This window comes from Harmonia axyridis, chromosome 7 (genome assembly GCF_914767665.1).
Source record: "Harmonia axyridis chromosome 7, icHarAxyr1.1, whole genome shotgun sequence".
Lineage (NCBI taxonomy): Eukaryota > Metazoa > Arthropoda > Insecta > Coleoptera > Coccinellidae > Harmonia > Harmonia axyridis.
Window position 1 is genome coordinate 25,360,222 of NC_059507.1, and position 26,964 is coordinate 25,387,185.

Sequence of the window (26,964 nt, forward strand, 5' to 3'; positions counted from 1 at the left end):
GTGCCATTTGAAGTATGCCCAGTATTAACGGTTGAATAAGTGAGGAGCAGACTTGCAAAACGCGAAGATGGAGAAGCGGTCGTTAAATTTCATTTGAAAAGTATAAAAAATAAAATGCAATGTTTAAAGAACATATTTTGTTTGTTTTTTTTTATAATTATTTACCCAAAAACCTGTTTAAGCGACTATCAAAACGCTGTTTGTCCACTGGAGACATGCAAAATGCATTTTGACCAGCTTTATTTTTAGTTTTTTTTTCCAGTCTACAAATTGAGTAATTACTCATGCTATTTTTTCTTGTTTTATGGTACAAATCGCAACTCGATTACTATTATATTAATTTACAATTTTGGACAAACCGCGTTTTGCAAATGTGCTCCTCAAGTTATCAATGAATTGTCTCATTACGAACACCCAGTACAGTTCTTTTTTAGGCAAAGATCGCTGGATTGCCTTACTAAGGAGTACACCAGCTATCTTGGGACCAAACACGAGAATCCCCTGGGAGAGGACGCACCTCGTAACTTGGCTCGAGAAAGACTCGCCAAAAGCATTTCTGCCACCCGGCTAAAATACAAGTCTGCGCTCTTGCAGGTTTAGGGTTTGTACTACACTCCTGAGCGCATACATAAACAGCCATTATATCGGTCTGTAGAATCGAGGGCTCACTTCCCAGGGCTTTAGAGATCCTCAGTTTAAGTCCATATATCTTAATGCCGGTGCCCTTTTCTGTTTTTGATCCATCTGTGAACCATATGGATGACTTTTTGTCCAGACGATTTACGAGACTTATTGCACTAGGACGGTCATTTATAACCGTTTCAAAGGACGTTTCAAATTCGTAGGTGATTGGCATAACATCCTATGGTTTTGCGAGGTTTCAATCTGATTGATTCAGTATCCTCATATGTCCAACCCAGTTTCCAGGAAGGAGCTTTCCATTAAGGGAAATTCTTATTGCTTCCAGCAGGCTACATTTCCTCACATGTAGATGTAAGAGAGGCAAGTCTAGTATGACCTCCAGCGCTGCTGTGCGCATAGCTCCTGTGACACTAATGCACGCCAGCCTTTGCAGTTTCTGCAATCGGCTACGTGTGGTGGCCTCGGTTTTTGTCCACCATGCTAGAGAAACATAGGTGACAATAGGGCGTACCACTGCTGTGTATAACCACAGTACCATTTTCGGTTTCACTCCCCATGTCTTTCCAAAGAGTCTTTTGCAGGCCCGCATAGCCGCCGTGGCTCTGGAAAGTCTTATCTATATGTTTCCCCCACCTAAATATTTGCACTCACTAGAGAAGTTCAAAGTCGGACCATTTAAGACCAGAGCTCTGAGGTCGAGATTCCTTGTTCTAGTGAACGGAATTATTGATGTTTTATACGAGGGGTTGACAGTAAGCCCCTCTTCCTTGCACCAATTTTCAATCATTCTGAGAGCAAGTTGCATTTGGCTACTTAATGAGCCCCCATGCTTGCCTCTAACAGTCACCACTATGTCGTCGGCGTAAGCCTGGACGTTAAAGCTCGTAGCAGTTATAGACTGAATCAAAAAATTCACATATATTAATCTCCCCCAAAGTGAGCATTGAATATATCGAAAAATGCTTTTTTTACTGGAAATGAGGACTATTCAAATATCAAAACTCGTAATGAAAACTAGGTAATATGTAGTAGATAATAAATTTTTATTAAAATTCATACAGATAACCTCTACAAGGCATATATTTTCAGTATAATTTCATATAAATAAATAAAAGGCACAATCTATACAAACATTTCATAAATAAATCTTCAACTCTTCCTCTTTGCATTCTATAGAAAAATAGTATCACATCCTTATAATCACCACAAGACTCTAGCAATTCCACTTTTTTGACTATTCTCAACCCATTGGTCAATATGATTCTTGTTTCATGCAATATTTATAATGATTCATGATAATTGCTACAACTATAAGGCTTAATATAATTTTTTTGGTCATTTTTAGTACCTACATTTGTAAGTATGGAAAAATTTGCTCCTTAGAACATTTTAAAATTTCAAAAATATTTCGTTCACCTCTAATGCTAAGATAAGAAAAAAGCAATTGTTTCTTCATAACTGTTAAACTAACGGAAGAAGTATGCTTCCTTAAAACTAGTCAATAATCAATCATATATGTTTTTTGGGAATATATTGCATTTCTTAAAACTATACACAACACTTAATAAAAATAACATTTGGTTTAATATAAGTTAAAATATTAAAACTTTAACATGTAACAATATAGGCTCAAGTATCTTGGCAAGTTAATTTTTGAAACTAATAATTCAATTTCATTTTGTATCATATTAAACTTGCCATGGACACAACAATTAATATCTAAAGAATTAAAAAAATCAATATTAAAACTATCATATATATTTCAGGACGTAACTGAATTAAAAAATTAATTCTAATTTCAAAATTCAATTTTTTTGTTGATTTTCATATATCTCTGATGGAAAACATTTGTTAGACTATAAGCAGGAATTTTCAACTCTACATTTTTTTCATAAACTTAATGAATACCTACTCCCTCAAAGTGTAAGGGATTTTTTGTAACAAAATCTTTTTACTTTTATATATTTCAAGTTATCCTAGTATTCTGCAAAGAAATATTTTGGCTTACCGATGTTCCTCAATTGAATTATCAATATCGCAAAACATGATTAAACTTTAGGTTTTTCTGATGAGATATTTCTTCAGATATGCATTTTAAATATGTATATAAGAAAACTTCACGAATCTTGTTCTGAATGAAGTATTCACATTACTTTTACTGAGTGTGGAAATGAAAATAATTCTGAGCATTTTTTAGAACACTCGAAAATGAAAATAATACAATTAAATTATCTCAGCTTTAGTTATCGAAGAAAAGTTTGCGCTAATATTCAATACAATAATGATTAATGCTTGCTCGTCAAAAACTTCTTGGATAAATTCATAGTTTTGTGTATTAAATATTGCAAACATGAAGAGTACTGAAAATATTTATTGATCTATTAAATTTTCTTCAAAAATAAAAACATTCTACTAATAATCAAGAATGAATAATTTTATATAATAACTTCCGTGCAACATCCCATCCGAACTGAAAATTATTCTTATAAACAATAGTTTCTATAGCCAGTTTTTAAGGTATAGGTATTCAAGCTTTTCACTTTTGTATATTTTTGGAGACAATTTGGAAAAATGCGCAAGAAATTATTTTATTTCTAATTAGGTTGAGCTTAACTGAAATTCACATCGAATTATGACTCAGCTTGAATGCTTTTGTCCATTTTTATGGAAGATTTTCAAAAATAGATTTTTTAGGTTTTCATTAGTCGTCAACGAATTCTAGAATTAATTGAGGGCTCTTATTATACACGAATCAAGTGTGAAACTTAAAAAAATATTCTCAAAATATGCTCTCGAAGATAAGTGTGTAATGAATATTTTCAGGAAAATATTTCACGAATTGAAAAATAAAAAAATTACCGATTTTTACACGCCGCTAACTACTCGCAATCTTTCAAGTCTTTTTACCGTAAATATGAATTGCAACAATTGTAGCCTTATATATCAATGTGATGTTGTGTTATTTTTCACAAGCATAAATGGAGTTCTCAGAGAAGAAAACGCTGAAAACAGATATTTCAATTGAAAATCAGAACATCTGCTAAAATACTGAAAGTACGAAATAACATAATGGCATAATACTAAATGAGATTTTCAAGTTTCGTCAATTTTCTGAGTATTGGACGCAACCTCGGCCAGCGTGGCCAGTCCTGCAAGGTCAATAACGAAATCTGTACTATGTTTTTTCTCCAGATGGGTAATGCTGTGTTTGTTCTTCCTCTTCTTGGAACCCACTATAGGTTCCTCCTTTTTAACTTTTTTCTCTCCATTCCTCTGAGTGTCGCCACAAAATTTACGTAATTTTCTTTTCTTGCTTTCGCGCTTCTTATGAACAAAGGCATCGTAACTAAGACATGGAAGATGTTCGATTTTTGAGTCGAGATTAAAATTTGAACTCGAAGGCAGTTCCGATGATCCGAAACCACAGCGGTCCTCTTTTTGTGCAAAAAGTAGCACATCTTCTTCTTCGTTTTGTACAATGGATAGTTTTGTACGTTCTGCTAAACGCCTAATGGTGTTCTCGAGATTTGGTGTTTCTGTTTTACATTCAGGCACGGTTTTTTCTGAGAGAGATATGTCCAACAATTTGTTTTGAGTCAATTTGGGTCCCTTTTTGTTACCTGAAATAAATGTTGATAACTTTTCTGAAATTTTACTTTAAGAATTATAGTGGCATTTATTATTTCAAATTGATTCAAATGTACGTGAGTTAAGTTCAAATTTAGTTTATTTTTATAACTATTTGGTGTGCAACTTTGCTTCCGTCGTTTTGCAATGCATGGCTGTAGCGGTAAGTGGTAGTCGAAATAAATAGATCGTAGATGTCATACAATAAGGTATCTGTAAACATAACGCCTTCGAAATATTAGTCGATTTGTATCTCCATCATTGTTATCTCGATTAAACATGTCAACTTACCAGCCAAATTCTTGTCATTTGCGGGAGATTTTAATTTTCTGCTTTAGTAGGAATGCGACTTAGGCTCATCGAATGCTCTCAAATACCTATGGTCAGGCCGCTGTTAGTGAAAAAACGTGCCGAGAGTAGTTTCAACGCGTCAAGAACGGCGATTTTGACGTCGAAAATCAGCATGGCGGTGGAAGAGAGAAGGTATTCAAAGATGCAGAATTGGAAACTTGATCAAGGCTCGTGTCAAACGCAACAAGAATTGGCAGGATCACTGGGATTAAGCATTAACTAACTCACCTAATAATTTTCCTTCGACCATAAATTTTTCGTATCTTTTTCCTTTGCATTGTCTTCCTGATTTTCTGGTGTTCTCTCTCTCCATATCAAAAATATTAGATTCGGCATAGACAAGCATTTTATCTACAACTTTATTGACTATATCCTGATTAGTCATACTATTCTCCTGTTCATTTTGGAGTTGTGGTTGGATATTATTATAGTTTTCGTTGTCTTCAGTTTGTATAACATTTCTAGAAATTTCTTTGGTATTGCTATTTTGTTGGAATATCCGCTTTTTAATCGGCTTTGGAGGTAGAATGGCTGCTTTTATTAAATTGACAGGACTTTGTAGAGAAGTATCACATCGTTCTATTTCATTGTTGTTCTTTTCCAGCTCAAGTGTTGAATCAACACTAAAAAGGAACAATAAGCAAAATGGTTATATTTAATATTTAAATTGGAAAATATTTATTGTTTTTAAGGCTTATGTGAAGGCTTTATTGGAGAAATCGAATAGGCTCTCTCAAGTTATGAAAATACAAAGTTACTAAAATACACCTTCAAGAACTTCGTCGTCTTTTTACTATAGAGCGTCCTATTTTCAAACAATCACTGCAGTTTTTGATGAAATCGACAAAACGTTCTTGGATAAATTTGAGTTCAAAAATACGTTTTCATATGAAACTGAAAAAATACTTGAGGGGAATAACAGAGGATCCTTCAGGAATCCGAAATTCGAAAGCGCTAAAATATGTTAACGAAACTTCGAACAAAATTGGGTTTATTTATTTCATACAATCTGAAATTCAATAAAAACATGGTGTTTCGTACAATCTATGTATATCCAAATAATTTGAAAATTTAGATTTCATGTTACAGTGTGGAAAAAAAAATGCGAAAATTTTAGCGCTTAATCGTAATAAGGCTTCGTGTCAATGGTTGAAGACCCTGTATATGTAATTCATTAAATCGAAAAACATTTAGTAATAAATGTTCTACAGAGTCCTCTCCTTTTGTTTCAGCAAATAATGAAACATATCATATATTTGATAATAAATATTTTGATTTTAGATTGAATGAGAGGCGATAAGGCCATGTTAACAGCGTTAGGCTGGTTTTAGAGTCACGCTGAAGCCTACGCGCGTAGCTCTCAGCGCGTAGCAACTAGCAACTCGTTTCAGAGTCACGCTGAACGTCGTGAGGTACAGTCATGCCCAACCACAACTTCAATCACACGACCAGTATCAATATCGCGATTCATTGTTGCGTTGACTGTCCCCGTCAGCGCGTGCGTTTTACGTAACACAGTAACGATAACTGAGCTCGGTAGCGCGTCGGCGCGGCGTGGTCAGCGGCGCCGACGCGTTGCGCGTACGCGCTCGTTGCCTCAGCGATGACGGTGATCAGTGCTGAGCCGTCGGCGTTATTCTAAAACACTTCATAAGTAATCATACATATTGGCCTGTCAGCGCCGACGGTCAGCGTGACTCTAAAACCAGCCTTAGTGTTAGCTTTTTGAGCAAAGGATCGCTCGTTGCCTCAGCGATGACGGTGATCAGTGCTGAGCCGTCGGCGTTATTCTAAAACACTTCATAAGTAATCATACATATTGGCCTGTCAGCGCCGACGGTCAGCGTGACTCTAAAACCAGCCTTAGTGTTAGCTTTTTGAGCAAAGGATCGCAAATTATCAATTAACTGCATTAGCTTCCTTGGTGCTACATCAAGTATATGTTGCGATTTGAAGAACCACTAGCTATGGTATTGTAGCCTTATCTTAAGGACAATATTTAACTGACTTGTTTACTATGAAAAAATTATATTTGCTATAACATGAACAAATATGGACAAAATGCAAAATGTTTGATTTCCAAAAACCTATGAGCTTTCCATTAAGGAAAACTACTTCAATGCCTTCCACTTCAAAAAACATCAGTTCATAAGAGTGATAAAAAGGTTAACATTGCATGTTGGAAGAAATAAATAAAAGGTTATTTTACAGTGGATCATTGATTCATTGAACTCAAAGTTGGCATGAAATAAACTGTGCTAAATTTATAATTTACCTTGTATTCTTTCTGTTTTCGCAGCAATGAACTGTGGTGCTAGCAGACGAGAAATTATTGTTCATAAGTGTGGTCAGGCTTCCCAGCTGAGACTCGTCTGCCAACTTACCGGGGTTGAATTCATTAAAATTTTGGAGACTAGCGTGACTAGGACTTGACTGAGGCGAAGGTAACTTTGTAATTGAAGTTGGTGGTCTGACTGATAGAGTTCTGAGCGGCGGAGCAGGTAACTTATACCATTTGAAGTCGGGGTTTGCAGTCAAAAAGGCATCTTTATACTGAAAAATAAAAAACTTCAATTTATCCAGATGTATACATGCGAGTTTAAATATCTCAGAATCGCAGAAGCAACTGAATTAGTTTAATTTTTAATTGATAATCGTAAATGTGTGGTTATTTAACTCTAAATAACCACAAATTTAGAGTATAGGAGGCAAATTCGAATATTCGTACCGCATCTGAGCCTGGATCCTACGAATTTATTATCTATTGATATATTAATAATTGGAACTACCGATTATCAAACTATCCTTCGATAATCAGTAGGGGGGAATGGGGAGGTTTGATACAGGTTCAAATTTCTCGCCTAGGTTCTTCAAAGAAGGCGTAATCCCGTGCAGTGCCTCTATGAGTGTGGAAATCGTGTCAGTTAAAATCTAAAAAACGATCGCTTCACAAACAAGATTTTTTTTAGCTTAAAATGTGCTTCCTACATATTCCTTATAAGAGTTTACATAACAAACGTAAGGCTTTATCACTTCATCAACCAAAACTAAGGAAATTCATTACTTTATTCTTGATGCGCATCTCATTGAAAACATATACGCCAGTAGTACAGATCTTCAATGGAATATCATAATATGTTCGCGTCCTATATACAGGGTGGCCATTTGAAAACGAAACAGACGAGATTACAGACGAAATAAAGTTTTTCGATAGAAATGCTCGGACAGGTCGATTTCTGTTTCGAGGGGGACAACTTAAGATGTAGGTTACGGACGCATAGCGCTTCAACCCTTGCTACTACAACCCTCACCCCCAAATTTTGAATAGGGAAGATGGGGTGAGTGATACCTCATTTGAAAGGTATTTTTATACTGATTTCAGCACAGTAATTGTTTTTTCATTTTATGCATTAGTTCTCGAAATATTCTTAACTAAGTATTTGAAAATGAAGTAGTGTTTTCATGGCACTTGTAGTGTTTTGTGAAAAATCGACATTTTGAGCTTCAAAACAACCATGACTGTGGCTTCCTTCCTAACTAACTAACGCATGAATATTTCGAGAACTAATGCATAAAATGAAAAAACAATTACTGTGCTGAAATCAGTATAAAAATACCTTTAAATTGAGGTATCACTCACCCCATCTTCCCTATTCAAAAATTGAGGGTGGAGGTTGTAGCAGCAAGGGTTGAAGCGCTATGCGTCCGTAACCTACATCTTAAGTTGTCCCCCTCGAAACAGAAATCGACCTGTCCGAGCATTTCTATCGAAAAACTTTATTTCGTCTGCAATCTCGTCTGTTTCGTTTTCAAATGGCCACCCTGTATAAATTCTGATACAGTAAATCTCATTTCAAAAGAAAAGTTCCAAACACAAATGCAAAAACAAAGAAAACGTATTTCATGACTTGAATCCTGAGGGGGAAAATGAAAAAATCCATCTTCTGATGAACACTGAAAATAATTAATTGCAGTAGATGCAAGCTGGATCGTCATCTTCAGAAAATGGAGTGCTATTCAGCCTGTGCAAGTGTCAGTAGTAAAATAAAAATGTTTACTTGCGAATTATGTAGGAATTAGATAGTGTTATGATAATAAAATATGAATTTCTCAGTATGGCTTGTTCCTTTTATTTCTTATTGTATCATTACTCCCTTTTGTATCAAGCCTCCCATGTATAGGGAGGTTTGAGACACTTTGAACCGACAATTTCAAGAACTCATAATCAAGGTTGAAATTTTCATTTTCAGTTATTAAATATTGCTAAACGTTTGAGCGAAGTCCTTAAATTTCACTCTGACATAAATGGACTGGTAAATGTTAAACATACATTTTTTATTAACAATTTTGTAAAATGTATCAATCAATAATCGGTCCTAGTGATTATCAAACTATCAATCGATAATAATAAATTAGTAGGATCCAGAATTAAATGCGGTGCGAATACTCGCATTTGCCGCGTTGGTTTCTGGGAGCCTTATAACTGTCAATGATTTAGATCTACATTCCTTTTTATCAATTCTAATAATTGTAAGTATCAAGTTTTATCAGATTTTTCCTATTTCCAAATTTTTCCCGAACTTACCTCATTTGCTAAATTAGTGAAAGGAGTTTTGTCTCCTTCCTCCAACAGGGACCACCATTCCCCCAAAATTTTAGTAACACCACGGTTTTCAAGATTCGGAAACCTTCCCCTCACTATTGGTCTGTGCTTCTTACAAAATATTAAAAAGGCATTCATTGGTCTGCGGGCATGATGCGAAGGCGAACCGTTCTGATCTTCCTTGGGAGATTCCAATGGTTCTGTTGAATGTTCTTCATTGACTCTCATTTCAATCAACCTTTCTTCGAATTGATTCTCTTGGGGTTCAGATATGTTTTCGTTTATCCAACTGCTGACCTAATAAGTAATAGTTTTCTTTTTACATGATGAATAATGATAAATGGGAACTGCAAATTTCAATCAAGTGTCGGTTATTTCCTCGTGTGTCAAAGAATGTACTAACTGATTGAAATAATATCGTAAGGTCTGGGGCCAGGGTTATTCATTCCGAATTCTGAATCGAATATTAGTAGCAAACTCCTAATTATGAGACCATTTTAAAGTTAGCTAGTAGATTCTCCAAAAAATCAGAGAAGCCTATTCCAATAATTCCAGAGTATGTATTTGAAGTGAAAAAGAAAAACAAAATTTCGCGGTTCTATCATAGTTAGTTTTCAGGGAGTGGTTCTGCTTACTCAATATAGTGTGGTGTGTGCAACCCAGAAATAATCATCAAAGAACATCTTAATGGCTACGAGTAATAATTGAAGACTATCTGACGTGAAAATACCTAAGAAAACCATTTTCTCCATGATTATTATTATAATATTTTGATAAAATTTCCCAAGTTAAGCTCATTTCGGTGCAATGAAGTGTTTACTGTTGTACACTACGTCAATAATTTACGTGTTTTATGGTGGTGGTAAAAATAGTGAACACAAATGAATTTTTTTACTTTAAGAAAAAAAAATGCTATTTTTATCATTCAGTAAGCGCTCATTACCCAAAAAAGGCGTTAAATCATATTTATAAATAGAGTAACCATTTAGTTTGGATGCAGAACATTTTTTAGGCATTGTTCATTGAATGAATGAGTATGATTTAAGTAATTGAAGATTTATTATCTAATTGAAATATTTTTTCCTTTTTCAATAACTCAATTTTTCAATTCACTTTATTTTAGTTTGCGTTTTTCTATATTAGTAGTATATCATCTTAAGTTTGTTAAATCTAGGTAGTTACATTTAAACTTGGTAAGTAAATACCAGGCAGGAGTGGTCCAGGAAGAAGGAGAACATCGTGGTTGAAGAATCTGAAGGAGTGGTACGGAAAATCTACAGTACAACTTTTTCGAGGAGCTGTCAATAAGCAATAATAGCCAACATGATGACCAATGATCGTTGAACGGTCATGGTACCAGAAGAAGAAGAAGTAAAAACCCCAGTTTGGCCACTAAAATATCCATATGTTCATCCCATTTCAATATGCTCAGCTTCAGGGATAGATGTTCTGTTGTCAACCTCTAGATAGTCCATATGTGGAAATCCTGATCCGTTAGTAGCAAATGGTAAGTACTTAGTTTTTTTTTCGAAATTATTTGCTAGTTTATTCTGTCTGAACCATTGTTTTATAATAATAAGATTTCCCTCTGTTTCCTGTTTTAGCTTTTCCTTAGTACTACTTTAATACAGTATGACAGTATTATCGCCAAGCTGATAATATCCCCTTTTTTCTCTTTAGTAATAGACTGTTCATCTATTGTGAAAAAACTGGCCTAATATTGTCCCTTGTGGTACTCCATATTCACCAGTTTTTTTCCACTTGAATGTTTTTTTTCTTTCGATATTAATACTTGCCCATCAGAATTTTTCTGTTTCCGGCCTAGATGTTCCGCAGAGATCAACAACATAAGATCAAAAGGATCTCGCCTTCAACATATTTTGTGTAACAGAATTATTCATGTGATCCTCTTTTAACTTCTGTAACACATTTCGGTACCTTGCATAATGCAACATCGATCTCATATTAAATGGGTCTTTAATTCCTGGTACCAGTTATTTTTGTTCTTTATAGCCTTCGAAAGCCTTCAAATCATCAAATGTTGCTTTCTATTTTAGAGAACATTGGGTTTTCGGTGGAGACTGGGAAGTAACTCGAGTACTACCTGTCTGGTAGATCACAGGAAGTTTGCTGGGAAGATGAAATCTTTCCATTTCTGGATATAGCGAATGGTGTCGCACAGGGATCCGTTTAGGTCCTAAAACTATTCCTGATATAAATTTAAGCATGAGGTAAGGAATCTTGGAGCGATTATTGATCAAGATCTACGGTTCTCTTCCCATATGGGCCGCAGTGTACAAAAAGGTTTCCAAAATTTGAAAATACTATACCAGAATCGCCATATTCTGCGAACGTCACTCAAAATTAGGTTTTGTGATGCTCTCGTAAATTCCCATTTTAATTTTTCTGACAGCGCTTACGATCCCTGCCTGAATGTTATGGACAATGGCAGAGTTCAGAGGGTGTAAAACTGGTGCTTGCGGATGATATACGGCATTAGAAAATTCGAGCCCATTCTACATAAGTGACCTCACAGGTTGGTTGACATGCAGTTGACAAGACATGTTCATACATTCAGTCTGTTTCATGCGATTTTCCAGAATCAATCCCCACCTTATATCTACAATAAGATCACCTTCAGAATAGATCTTCATAATTTGAGTCATAAAACACCATAACCATTTCACCAAATATTTTGAATGATCATTTTTGACAACGCTTGTTCACTGAATAAAATTGAAGAATTGCCTATGTCACCAAGAAAATTTTGGATACATGATTGTGCTACATGTCTTAGCTCGCGATTTGGGAAATATCCCTTAACTTCACTTTGGAGTTAAATTGTGTATTTCTTGCGATGCCTGTTCACCATCCTATTAATACTTTTTAGTTCTTTAAAACCTTTCATTATTTTTTTCATAATTTTTGTTTGACTTTTATTTGTTTCTTTTGTTCATTTCCTAGTTTATCTGAGCACCTTTAGTTACCTTGATGGCATCCAAGGTACCTGAATTTTTTTCAACTTGTTCAATATGCTGCGTTCAATGGATGTATTCGTTCTGGAGACCACCATTATCGAGTTTTTCTTTGCATTCAAAACCGTATATCTCCCCTTCACTTACGATTGTGTTCAATAAGTTTTGTAGATCTTGTTCACTATAAGCAATTATTACGGTACCATCGGCATATTTTATGTTATTCATTCTCTCTCCATTGACCTTGATGCCTTTCTTTGCGTCCTAGGAAACATTTGCAAAAATTTCTTCGGAATAAGCAGGTTAAACAATGGAGATAGAACATAACCATGTCTTACGCCTTTCTGGATTTTCATGACTTCAATATCGACGTGTTCGCGCAAAAGCATCTTGGTTCCAGTAAAATTCTTTATTGTTCTAATGTCATTTGGATCCATACATTTCCCCTATAAGCAATCCAATAATGTATCAGGATTTTCTCTGTCGGAAGCTTTCTCATAATCGATGAAGCACATGTAGACATCTTTTTGCTGATCTTGACACTTCTGCAATAGCACGATTGAACCAAATAATACCTCACGGGTACCAAGGCCTTTTCTTTAACCAAAATGTTCAGTTCCAATGGCTTCCTCACATTTTTTATATATTGGGTTATGTATTACTTTTAGGTTCAATTTCAGTACATATTACATAAATAGGAATTCACGGCTCGACTTGATAGTCAAGCTACTTGGCTCAAGCTCAAGTAGCTTGAACTTGACTTGAAATCAACTGAAGTTCAAGTCAAGAAGTAATTGTTCAATGTTAAGTTAAGTACTAAATAAATACTTGACTTGGCATTGAAAAACTACGACTTGACTTGAACTCGAGTTGATTTCAAGTCAAGTTCAAGCTACTTGAGCTTGAGCCAAGTAGCTTGAATATCAAGCCAAGCCGTGAATCCCTCATAAGACATACAAGTCGCAAGTCCGAGCATTTGTTGTCGTTTTTAGTTTTAGACAGGGGAACATAAGCAGACTTCAACCATTCTTAAGGAATTTTGCCCATTCTATATATGTTGTTGAAAATGGTAGTGATCAGATGCAGATTGTCCTCTACAATAAGTTTTATAATTTCTTTATGCATTCACTCCATCGGGTCCAGGAGCTTTACAAGTTTTCATATTTCGTATTGCATATTTCATCTCGAATTTCAAGATGGGACAAACATTTTCATGTAGCTTATTTTGGGAGATTCCGTTCTATCATCCATAAAAAGGTCTATTATGTATTTCTCTTATTCTTTCTTTTTTTCTTCGGTCGTTGTTAAAATTTTGTTTTCCGTGCTCGTTAATGCATTGATACTTTTATCGTTCTCTATTCCCGATATCGGAGAGCCAGACCACGCTGAGATATCTGGAATCGTACTGCCAGGGGTCTCTGTGGACTTGGGAGTGCCGTAACACCATAATGCAACTGGCCAGAGGCAATAAAGTGACTCTACTATGGGTACCAGGCCACTGTGGTGTTGGAGGGAATGAAAAAGCAGATGAACTTGCAAAAAGTGCATCAAGATTAACACCTGCTGGACCTGAGCCTTTCTGTCGGCTAGGAAAAGACCAATATAAAGCTTCGGTCCAGCAATGGGAGTTGATTCCTGGACTTACTCAGGCCAAGAAATTCGTGACGATTTCACCTACCTACGCCAAAAAGCTCTTGAAGCTGTCACGATCCGAGCTTCGGATGATGGTGGGACTGCAGACGGGGCATTGTCGGTACAAACATAATTTGTACCGTATGGAAAAGTCAGCAGATGAGATTTGCAGGCTCTGTGGATCAGAAGCAGAAACAGCCGAACAGATGGTATGCAAATGTCCAGAGCTGGCTGGCCTAAGAACCATTCATATGGGAAAGCTGGTCCTGGATACCAGAGAGGTAACGGCCAAGGCCAAGGAGGTTGTCAGTTTTATTAACGTCATTGACGACATCCTTGGGTTTCCATGAATGAGTAGGGTAGAGAGCAAAAGATCAATATGGTCGCAGTTTCCGGAAAGCTTACCGAGCCACAACGACCCCGGTTCAAATAATAATATTCCCGATATATCTCAATATTTCTATGAATCAACCTGTCATCATACTTCTCCTGTAGTACCTCAAACTCACCGCACATCTCCAATCCTCTTTTACCTCGATTATTTTTTTCTTTTTTTAGAGTCATGTATTTCCCTGTGTTTGTTGTCATCTTTGCCAGTATATGTTCTTCGGGAGTCCATCAGTTTTTCAGTCTGGAGGTTATATTTCATTTATAGTCAGTTGCATGAATTATGAAATCAGAACGCAATATCACATTTAAAACGAATATGTTGATACAGAAATATTATTTTTTCCATATTCTGCTCGAATATTCTCTGGAACGCGGTAAATAAGGAAAGTTGCATTAAGATTGAAACTTTTATATTATTTCTGCATGCAAAATGTCAACAAGGTCCGATCTTCTGTCACGAAAATGTAGGATTAGTTATTTATAATACAAATAAATGCAGAAGGTATTAATATTTTTCTACAAGTTTAAAATTCAATAACGAGCCACGAGGTGATGAGTTTTTGAATGAAGAGTGGTAGAATGAGCCTTCTTTACGAGTATTATACATTATTTTCTCTAATTCACTGAATTTTTAAAGGAATTAATGGAACATTTTCTAAATTATTTTTTCGATATTCATTTGAATTTTTTATGGTTCGGTTGTCTCGAGTAACATGAAACTTTGTATAAAACTGCAAACTGATATTTTGAATATAAATACAGAATTTCATCATTTTATCGAATCTGTAGTTTTGAAATTATAAGAAAAACAAAATTGCGAACCCATTGTCCAAAATAACCGAAACATTCAAGATCCAAACCTACCTTGATAATTTCAATTTCCTAGGTTTTTCCGTTCGATAGTTATCGTGTTTACGGCATCGGCATCTTGATAGAAATGCCATCGTGACGAAATGATATTGCGCTCTGTTCGTGGAAGGAGCGCTGAAAAATCAATAAATTCATATATTTCATTATTTGAAAATGAGAAAATCATATAAGTGAGGAGCTTTTGCGCGCTTGTTCAAATTCATAATAATATAAATACGATTCTCAAATATTTCCACAAAATTACGTATGAACCTTCTAACTATACACCAAGTACAACCAAGTAGTAGATTTCTGCTTTATCATATCTAAAAAGTGACATGCCATGAAAACATGGAATTGTGTAATACAATTTTTTTTGGGGAAACGCAATGTAAGAACATTCCGCATTAAAATTCTTTCCTTCTGGATGTAATCGATCTTTTTTTTGATTTTAGACATTCAAAAAAAAATCATGCAAACTCAACACCCCTTGTATCTTCCTACTTTTCACATCTCACGCAGTTGCGAAATAACCGCAGTCACTCTGCCTGACTCACGATTCAAGATTCTGTGTTTTTAGAACGATTGTTCAATGAACAGATTCCTCAGTCATTTCGTCACAATGTATGCAATTTTTTAATTTTGAACAAGGAATGATCTTAAACGATAAGGTTCTACATGAATAAGTTTGTCCGGTCGATCGTAAATACGATAATTACCCAACAAAAATAGCTAGGAACTTGAATTTTCAGGATGGGTTCTGATTTCTAATACCTCGGTTATGTTTATTAGCCTGGTCTAGAGATGAGCGAAACCGTGATTTCAAAATCACGTTGTGAAACGTGATCGTTACTTTATGATATCAGTGAAATTAAAGCGTGACGTGATCACTGCTTTGGTATCGGATTCGTTCCTTGATGTGTTTGTTATCAATATTTGTATGAATGACCAAAATCTTAGATCGATTAGGTAACATTTTCTGTTAATTCTGTAAATAAGCTAGGCAAATAGCCAATTCTTCAGAGCTAACAGATTTGTGAAATCCTTATATTATATGAATGATTTTGGACATCAAATAAAAAATAATACACACACGTTGCCGACGGATGCTGGGATTGTCATAAAAATATGCAATAAGGCAACTGAAAAAAGGTTCCGAAACAATAAAAACATTAGGCTTCAAAATTTTCGATTGCAACAAGGAATACAACGCTGGTATATACGAACGGTGATATGCCCTGAAACGATCTGGGATCTGTTCCAACTGTGATCACGTCACGCTCTGTATTCGTTTTGTGGAACTGTGACTACCTGTGAAATTCTGATATCAGTGATCACAGTTCGTGAAATATCGCCCATTTCTAGCCTGGTCCCATATTGAGGCACGATCTAACGACCTGGAGTTATACCTTGTACCGTATTTTGTGAAGTGATCTCAATGAGAAAGTACTGTAAGCATATCACGAATGACCGAACTATCAGTGACGATCGATACAGATATGGGTATTCAACAAAAAAAAAAAAAAACATTCAACATTTAACATTTAACGTAGATGTAAAATGTTTACAAGAAATGAATATAAGGAAAGACATGATGAAGTAAAGAAGATACTCCACCAAGAATAAGAAACTATATTGAGACTGATTCATTTTAAAAAAGTACTATAATACAAGTACCGGCCAGAGACCATCCTGGAAAACATACACTATAAACTATAATGGAATCGTACGGTTTTGACAGTTCCTCACAACAGACCAGATAAATATCTAGTTGATAAACGTCAGAAGACTCGGTCAATGATGAGTCAATACTCATCGACGTAACGATACCAAATAACAAAAACATGCGACAAAAAGAGATCAAAAAAAAGTATAGGGATCTTTAGTTTCAGATAGAGTGTCAGTGGGGAATCATATCAACAAGAACTATTCCAATTATGATCTCAACAACTGCAGTGGCGTAGGTACCCAAGGGGGAGGGGGATTTTCAAAGGACATTGGAAACGAATTACCAATTGTTTTTTCGTTTATAACTATTTATCCAAAATGCAGCGAACAAGATAAAACTTGCCATGCTGATTGCCAACGTCCGGAACGGATAGGGCACGCCAAGAAGAAGAAGAAGAATGCAAAAATCTGTTCTTTCACAGGTAGAGCAGGAACGGCAGGATCTTCCGGTTAGCGTGGAAGAGGACCAGAAACTCGACGAAGACCAGAGGGACCACAAGGATAGGAAACGACCGAGCTATATTATGATATTTTAACCCTTAACCACAGACGTGAAAATATTGTCACGCAGCAACAGACGTGTGGTCATTTTGACCCCTTCAGTAGAAACGTCCAAATTATCCCAAAAACATCGAATTTTTCATCTCCATCAGCATTTCACATTACCTTACTATATTATAATCAGTATCCTCTTGTTTTAATAGATTCAAATCAATGAATTTTTGCAATAAACAAATATTCATAGAAAGAGGTCCCTTATCCACGATATTTGACAACGGTCTCATTTATCGGGCACATAAAAAAAACTCATGGAATTTTTGTTTTATTTCTTTCAAAATATCAAAATATAGGTATGAATGAACAAATAACAAAAAACAAATCAACAAAATTCTTAAAATTATAGATAACTGCAAGGGGTATTTACACCCATTTTTCAAGCGATTTTTGCCATAGAAATAATTTGAACTATGTGGAAAATTCTGTTTTTCTTCATTTTCAACTTCATCATTCTCGTTCGCAAGAATTTCCACTTTTTCAATAGACTCATTTTCATCTCCGTCAATTTCAGACTCTGTATCATGTTCACTGGGAATGAAATCATCGTCAGAGTCCAAGTCACTTACATCACTACCAATTTCTGCCGCCCATTTCAGTACGGTTTCTTCAAAATTTTCATCACTCAATTTCACCCTTTTAGATGGGCCACATTCCGCGTTATCAGCCATTCCAAATTGAATTTGTGATACGAAAATCGATTTGATTCAAAATACGAAATAATTACGTAAACACGGACGTGTGGTCTTTTTGACCCCTTAAAATTTTTAGGACGTGATATTTTGATATCAGATCTCCGTAAAACACTTTTTGAATTTGAATTTGTCTTTTTACTGAACGACTGACAGGTACCTACACTGACATACGCCTACTCATGACAGTTAGCAAAAAACACAAAATTTGAAACCTGGACGGGGTCAATTTGACTCCTCGTCTGTGGTTACGGGTTAAATATCCGGGATTGAGTGAATCACTCCCTTAGCGGAGAGTAAGAAACCTCATTGCGAGATTAATTTTCTCTTATAAGCGTATAGGCTTAATTCGGGGATAATAATAATAATTCGGATGTAAAATAACAATTTCAAGCTTCGTGCAGAATTTAATGTTTATCACATAACCAAAACCATGAAATATTCAATAATATCGAAAAAAATCCAATATTTTATGTTGATATTATGATATTTTGAGTTTTCAAATTTAAATGAACGTTTAATGAACCACAGACGAGTATAATATTATTTCAATCAATTGACTCAACTAAATTAAAAACTCTCAAAAACATTTTTACTATAGGAGTTATTCGTGACAGTATCAAACATAATTCAGCAAGCTATATTTATATTTAATGTAATGATACTAAAATACTTCAATATACCTACTACCGATATATCTATAAAAATCAAAAAATTATTTTTTAAAGGATTGCAATTTAAAATCTTACCCTTATATCGTTTTGATTGAGAGCTTGTTCCACCTTTTCAGGCTTGAATATATGCTGATTCCATATTTCCTGAATTTTATTATTTTCGTTCATCATCATGCGATCATTGTTATTCTCATTGAGTATATGAGAAATATTGTTGTCTCTTGGCAGCACCCTGAAAGCGTTCGGAGTAGGGGCCAGAAGACTGTTCCCTACTGAATAATTCATCATTGAGCAAACCACTTTTGATGGAATTTAATTGATCGAAGGACGTTGGTTGATGCCCACCGAATTCGGGTTTCTGAAAAAAGTAATTTCTCATTAATGCTTAAATCGAAAGAACTACCCTCATAAGATATTCAATCGCCGTGTATCTCAAAGCGATAATAATATAATAATAATAAGCCTTCATTACCAACAGGTAATGGTACCCAATTGCAGGTAATCAAAAACAACAAACAATATAAAATCAATAATAATTTATGAAGAAAAAAATCCAATAAAACAATAAAAATTGAGAGATAACCAGCCCACTGACAGTATTCAGGCCCCGGAAGAGAAAAACAAAATACAAGAAAGAAATATAAAGCAAATACACTTTATCGTCATGCGTGATTATCTTAACTTCAAATGTTTTAATTTAAATACAAATCACAGATATAATCCAGAGATTGAAAATGCAGGTCACATCTATCTGCTATAGAATTAACAACGGAATAGGCGAATCTCAGTGGCGACTGCAAAAGCAAATTAGTTCTTGGTGTATTAATATATAAAACGATGAAAATATATATCCCAAATATACTTTATATCGACTCGTCTATAAGAGGAAGAATGACTGTTAGCTAATAAGAGATATTCAATGGGCACCAGGTAGATTCAAATTTTCGCCAGATACCCTAGGAGACTGCTTTTCAACATCACCAAGTTATGTTGCAATAAAAAAAAAGGATCGAGACTTTGAACTGTTTATTCTCCCAGATGTACCACATAATACAACGTCTATAAACCTCTATAAATTAGCTAGAAAATTGAGAGAGCAAAACAATACTCAACAACTACTACGTTGCAACTAAAATCAATAGTTCAATAATGTTGTCAATAATTGAATAATTGAAGGTAATAAATAGGTAACTCAAGTAAAAATATATTCTCATGGGGCAGGAAGACCTAGGTCGCTAGCCCTTTGAAACATTGTTTCAATAAAGTTTTTCTTCTCTCTTATATTCTCATGAAATAGTGACAGCATGTAATCAATAACCAGTATGTGGTCCAATGAAGTGAACAGAACCACGAAGCCCTTAACAAAAGGCAGAAATAGCGTAGTCTTGTTGCATCGCGTGAGCTCAGGCATGCGCAGATGTGAACTAAAACAACAACAAAATAATCGCGATTAATATCGGCACCACCATTTCACCAAAATGTCTCACAAATTAATCATATACCAGCTATTCAAAGTAGGAAAATCAATAACTAACTAAAGGTATTCATAGCAGGCTGGGAATCAAACGATGTTCAACTAAACAGTTCAAAAAAGTAAAATAATGCAATATCAATAACTAGTCAATTCTTGAGAATTAAATAAAGCATTATCAATAACCAATCAATAATTAAATTCAACGATGTTTAATAATCAGTTCAGACAAAACAAATAAAACAATATCAATAGGTAATCAATAACTAAATTCCACTAGGATTAACTAACCAGTTCAAGAAAATCAATGATGAAATATCATAACTCTCTATATGCTCTTATGACTGAATCTGGAATTCCACATTGTCAATAATCAGTACAATCAATAATTAAATAAATACCAGTAACCATCTAAAGACATTCACAACTGGCTTGGAACTCCACGATGACTAAACAGCCCACGAGATCAATCAATATAACATCACAACTTTCCATAGGCATCTACAACTGCTTGGAACTCCACGATGAACATCTCGGCAAGCAGTGGTTCATCAATGTCAGGGTTCGAGTTAACCATCCCAACCCAAAAGGAAAATAAAAGAAAACCCTGTTGGCCAAGAGAATTTCAAAGATATGAGGTGTTTCAGCTGTCTGTCAGATCGTACAAGTGACAAAGGGTCTTTATGCTATTCTGAACCTTGAGGTGTGGGGACAATAACCTCAATTGATCCTTATAAGATAGCGATTTGGTGTTGACAACTAAAGGTATTTTCTGTCACCATAACTAAGATGTCTAAAAACATGGTGAATGCACTCGTCAATTTTTGAATGTAATGACATTCGACCAAATTGAAAATATTAGTTTTATTTCGTGGCGGCGCCGCAATGTCATACCTTTCATTTCGATCTTTTTTCCTTTGATTTTGACAGGATACATCAATCAAAACCCGATCCTAGCCAATCAGAAGCTCAAACTAATATTCTCAAAATTGGCAAAACAAAAGCTAAGCAGTCCATACACCAGGTTTTTAGACATCTTAACCATAACCTAGGCATAGATTGATAAAAAATAACGGCTACCAACCATCGTTCATCTGTCAACATAACTTCAAAAGAGGGCGCTATGACTCAAATCGTCAGGTCCTAAAACCCACCTAACTGAGATACCCTACCGACAACTACGAACTGCTATCCATCTCATAATAGTGAATCTAAGTCACATTTACAACGTAACCATTCCTCCTTCACTTCAAGAAATTTACCTATAAATTTCTCTTCAAGACCACAAACACTTTTCATGTCCAATAGAGCGTATCACGAAGAACAACAATGCACATTCAATAACGACGCAAAAGTAAAACGTTAAGCAACCTCCGAGTCTTCAGGTCCAGGCTCGACATCCTTGACGCTTACTGAACTATACCACAGCAGAAAGCCACCTGACTCAGAAAAACTCGAAGTTGTCAGGTCGCTACTGCAGAAGCTACCACCAATGAGGCAAGGACGGACGGTTATCAGCTCCAAACCAGGAGAGCGCATACCCTATAGCGACCCCCTACCAACGAACCTGTCATTCAAGACATCTAAGTCAGGATTATAGCCCGTCACGCCTTGTATCATCCCACATATAATAATAATAATAATGTTTATTCATTCATAATATTCTACAATCAATGAGTTTACAATTTTAATGAATATAATAATAATAAGATTTATTTCCCAGAAATCAATATACATACGATCAGTCATGAAAAATCATATTCCTAGGTAATTCACAAAAAAAAATGCAAAAAACAGACCGCTCTCAATGTCCTAAGAGTGCCATCAACCAGAATTCACGGTAATCCTGCCAATCTCATCCGCGGACACACTTCTCAACCAAATCTTCAACCACTTTTTGTATAAAGTTGGACTATTCACATTTCTGATATGAAGCGGAACCAGGGAGAAGACTCTTGGAGTCATATAATAAAATGATCTCTGACTTGTTGCTCATTCGGTGACATATTGTGATCTTTTTTTGTGTCTAGTGTCGTGAGTATGGCTTATAGACGGCAATTCAGTTTTCCTCTTGTACTGCTGGCAAAGAACCCTAAAATAATAAAGTTTTTCCAATTTTCCAATTGGGTGGGATAAGTCCGTTCATTGTTATACATTTTGTTTATTACATTTTGAGGAAGGTTTTTTTTTTGAGTAAGTGTCGCTTTGGATTTTGCATACCAAAGCGCAATCCAAGTACCTGATTGGTCTACGCCTTCATTCCTTGCCCTACGATGTGACTTCAGGATGACCATATGTAGCGCCAATGTGGCGCCAAGGATGTTCCTGTTCTATTTTTAGCCCTCGCTGTACCTGCTGGGGTTGGTTTCTCGACCTAAATGCGTCTTTCTGAATATTCAACTGCCAGTAAAGTTTGCGTGAAATTCACTTGACGCAACAGTAAGTTTTCGATTTTATGCACTCAATTACAATGCCATTTCTCAATACCAAATTCTGAATCCTGGGTAAGCCAGATATTCTGTTAGAGAATACCATGCATTTGGGCTTTTCCATGCCATTCCCGGCGTTATCCACAACTTCCTCCCAGGTAGAGTCAGTAAACAGGATCACAGTGTCATCCGCAAAGGACGATATCTCTGCATCCACCTCAAGAGACAGGAATCCATTTATATAGATCATAAATAGCACAGGTCCTAGGACCGTCAAAACCTCCTGCCCTTCACTCACGACCCCATTAACCTCCACGCATTGTTTTCTATCCTCAAGATACCACTGGAACAAATCACCCGCTACTCCTTTTATACCAAGGTCCTTTGTCGGTTTTGTTGCTTCCCACCTTTCGGTTTTAGCTCTTTTGTCTTTCGCTCTTAGCTACCTACTATCTAGTTCATCAACCTTTCGCGCCAACTTCCAGTTTCTAAATTTGCGAGTCCAGTATTACTTCATTTGCCCACTCATTAGCCTTCTGTATGTCTGTGTCATTTTTTTTTCTTCCATCCTTCCTCAATTGAACCATTAGGTCTCCATATTTCTTTTCTATATTTTCTCTTGCTGTTTGTCTGAAATCAAATGTACAATGTTGTCTTATATGTGTAGCGTCCTCTTCCTCGTTTCTGTCTCAACCACATTTTCCCGTTGTCTCCTTCAACTTGAACCTTTTCTTGTATGACTCCATGTTTCCATGACCCGTCATCAACTGCGATGCCTTGAAGTTGAGCTGTATTATCTCGTTGCCCACTTGTCTGCAGTGTTCGTACAGTTCTCTTCCTTTACTTCCATTATCCCAACTCCTTTGCCACCTCTCCATTAACCTCCCATAATTTTCCGCCTTCCTCCATGACGTCCAATAGTTTGCGATGGTTGACAGTTTCAAAGGCTCTGGCCAAGTCTAAGAAGAGTCCCATCGTACATTTTCCCCCATCGAGTGCTCGATAGATACCATTCATTAAACAAACAACAGCATCATCCGTTGATCTCTCCGGTCTGAAACCAAATTGTTTTGTGGAAAGCAAATTGTTTCTCTCCAGAAACTCGACCAGTCGTACCCTGATCACCTTTTCTACAACTTTTGCAACAGTACTAATCAGTGAGATTGGCCTATAGTTGGAGACTTTCTCGATCACCTTTCTTGAACAGAGGTTTTATCATAGCCTTCTTGAGGTTGTCTGGAAACTTTCCCTTTTCAAAAATAACATTCACCAGGCACGCTAGAGGTTCCTTTATGTGTTCACCAATAATTTTCAGATGTTTTCCGGTTATTTCATCGAAGCCAGGGTATTTATGATTTTTTAGTACATTTATTATTTCAAGCACTTGTCTTTCATCTGTTGGCCTCAAGAAACATTGTTTTGCTCTTTCTGTTTCTCCTCACAACAGGGGTCACTAATCTCCTGATCTGACTGGTCAGTCAGATCTCTCCACCCAAATTCACAAAATATGAATTGAACATCCGAGCAATTTCATCTGTATCTTTAATGCCGGTACCTTCGTTATTAATCTTATGTATTCCAGATTGGGTCTTCTCACTTCCAGTCAGATCTCTGATATTAGACCAAAGAGCTCTTGAATTATCCTTATTCTTCCCTATCTGTTCAGAGTAGTAGTCTTTCTTCGCTGTTCTAATCAGATTGTTGAGTTTATTCTTATATGCTTTGTATTTATGTAGTAACTGAACATCGTTCGGGTTCTTAAGTACCAACCTATAAATTCTTTGTTTTTCATCAACAGACACATAGTCTCTGGAATTTTCTTCCGAACAAGAATAAAATCATAAGAGCTTTTTTTATCGGACCTCTAAAGGCGCAATAGACACATGAATGAGCGAGCGCCCAAAAGCTCCAAACATGTAGTCGAGGCTTTTCTGGAATTAATTATAGCATCGATCTAACTAGAAGATAGTTACTTTTAACTCTCCTGATATATATTGTACGATTATAACCAAACGAGTTGAAGTTTTATTATTGAAAATCTTGAATCAAAATTGAGAATAGAAAGAATTTTGTACTTGGTAAATGATCTATTAGTACCTACTTTGTGTACCTATTTATTCAGATAAGAATTGACTCACGATTCCTAATCAGTAAATAATTTTAGTTCGTTCATATCGCATACGAACAGATTATATTGCTTAAACCAAAAATATTTTATTGTTTCCGTTGAATATGATCGATGAATTCAATTAAACGTTTTTCATTTTATCAAATATCAAGAACAGGTTGACGAATTATAGATACTAAGTAGTTATTTTTTTCGATTTTAATATCATCTACATTTGAAAATGTAAATTTGAAATCAAAAGGGTCAAGACAAATCTGAAAAGTCAAAAAAACAATATAAATAACATTACCTTTGTGAATTGTTTGCTAAGTTTTCAATAAAACAAAATTAGATTTAAAGTACAAATTGTATCAATTTCTTATCATTTTTACGTCCAGAAAAAATATCCGAAATTTACTCGGAAATACTTCATGGTTTAATTGAGAATTATACAAAAATGTTTAAAGTGAAGAAAATTGAATTGAAAACGATACCTACCTAACACAGCATTAGGATTATAATATTGATAAATGAACTTCAGGTTATAAAAGCTACAATGAATTTCAGTTGATAAAAACAAATCAATTTGTTCGAAACAGTTTCTCCCAAGATGGAAAATTTATCGGATTTTTTATGAAGATGGAAAATTTATCCGATTTTATAAGAAAACTGTTCTAAGTAATGATAGAGATAGAGATAGAGACTATAAGAAAACATAATTCTGAAACGAAGAAGCTCAGACTTCATAGATTGAAGAAAGAAGATATACCTAATGCTACTCATATCAGCGAAATATTGTTTCACTAATCAAGGTCAAATATGTTACAATACCATTGGCACCGTAGCAGGTTGTGTTTAAAACTTAAAATAGGTATAAGACCCTCGCATTTATCTATCAATAAGTAGACTTATCAGAGGTAAGTAGCTTAATTACTTGGTAACTTCCACATCTCTTAGTTCTTCAAATAAGCATGTGTTTATTCAGCGTTTAAACTAATCACGTAGTTATCAATTTGGTGCTAAGGTACCTACTTCATTGTTCAATGAACGCCCACATCAATTGTTATCAAAAGTACCTATGACTAATTAATTATTAAAATCTTAAATTCAATATTGGAATATTATTAGACATATGTGTACAAAAATTATGAACTATTGAACAAAATGACCAAAAATATTTAGAATCCCATATCAATAAATTGCAATGATAGAGAATGCAGATAGGAATACTTAATAAAGGTACCTATGCATCATATTAGGAAGAGCCACTTCATCAGAAAAAAAAAGCAATTGAATTGTATCAATAGGCATTACTATGAGATGAAATTCAATGGAACATTGTTGACATAAAATGAGCAACTTTTGAATAAATTAAGTTCTTACCTACATTTAAAAACTCAAAAAAGTTCAAAATCGTGTATGGCCTACTTAAAAATTTCTTCACAAAAGAACTTGAACACATAAATGCTCATCAATGAAGGTGTTTGCGAGGATCAATCAAAGAATGTTACGAAGCGATATGTTTTAGTGGGTAACCATTATTTTTACATTCTTGTCAAGGACGTTCGAAATATTCACAATTGCTATATATCGGTCAAAATCAATTGACAATATTCATTTTCTAATAAAATATATGTTAATGGGTGAATCTTAGATTGTTTCATTCAGAGTATATACAATAATTCATATTTTACTGAGAAAACTTACCTTCAATCATAATACTCATGAAAATGCATTGAATATCACATGACGTCACTGTGTTGTTGAGATACAAATTAAAAACTGTTTCGTTCGCGAATTGAAAAAACACCTCACATTTAATCTTCAATTGAAATTCAAAATTTCTAATCATGGGCCCTATTCAACTTCTGTCTAAAGTTATTGTGTTTTTGTCAAATTATCGTTTAGAAATGCTAAGATGTCTGTGTTTAGGTTGTCTGGTCTCTCAGCTGTTCCCCTTTCCTCTTCTGTCAATTATATGCGGGTGCTCTGTAATTGGTGATCTGCGTGTTCGAGGAGCTTCGGCCAATTCCGATAAGATTTCTTCGTAAATATTTTTGATTTCAATGGGTATATCGCAGATAAATTCAAATCGGGTTTTATCCTTTTCCAATATTTCAAATGACCTGCTTCGTATACCTAGCAGGACCACTTAACATTAGTTAATTTTTTCAAATAACTGCAATTTGGAGTTCAATGTTTATACCAAAATCATAAAAACAAGTTCATCCAATATCGC

At 35.2% G+C, this 26,964-nt stretch overlaps 1 protein-coding gene across 4 annotated transcripts; it reads right to left on the reverse strand.

The window, feature by feature from the left end:
- Positions 1-1,650: 1,650 nt before the first annotated feature.
- On the reverse strand, positions 1,651-26,697 carry LOC123683758. 4 transcript variants are annotated; one of them, XM_045622636.1, is made up of 6 exons: positions 26,433-26,697; positions 18,794-19,076; positions 9,206-9,520; positions 6,896-7,173; positions 4,849-5,243; positions 1,651-4,262 (listed from the first exon to the last, which is right to left on the reverse strand). In XM_045622636.1, exons 2-6 carry the CDS (start codon positions 19,004-19,006, stop codon positions 3,736-3,738), a joined length of 1,728 nt encoding a protein of 575 aa, XP_045478592.1. In that variant the 5' UTR covers positions 19,007-19,076; positions 26,433-26,697; the 3' UTR covers positions 1,651-3,735. The 4 variants fall into 4 exon arrangements, with proteins under 4 accessions (XP_045478592.1, XP_045478594.1, XP_045478593.1 ...); XM_045622638.1 differs by lacking the exon at positions 26,433-26,697 and adding an exon at positions 26,113-26,243; XM_045622637.1 differs by lacking the exon at positions 26,433-26,697 and adding an exon at positions 26,109-26,233.
- Between the last annotated feature and the right edge of the window lie 267 nt (positions 26,698-26,964).

Bases quoted from the DNA above. Each gene is read 5' to 3' on its own strand.
- LOC123683758 (XM_045622636.1), bottom strand. From the start codon at position 19,006: ATGATGAATTATTCAGTAGGGAACAGTCTTCTGGCCCCTACTCCGAAC. The intron at 9,521-18,793 runs GTAAGATTTTAA...ATTACTTATTAG, and splicing joins TCAATCAAAACGATATAAGG to GTCAGCAGTTGGATAAACGA. The intron at 7,174-9,205 runs GTAAGTTCGGGA...TTTATTTTTCAG, and splicing joins TCACTAATTTAGCAAATGAG to TATAAAGATGCCTTTTTGAC.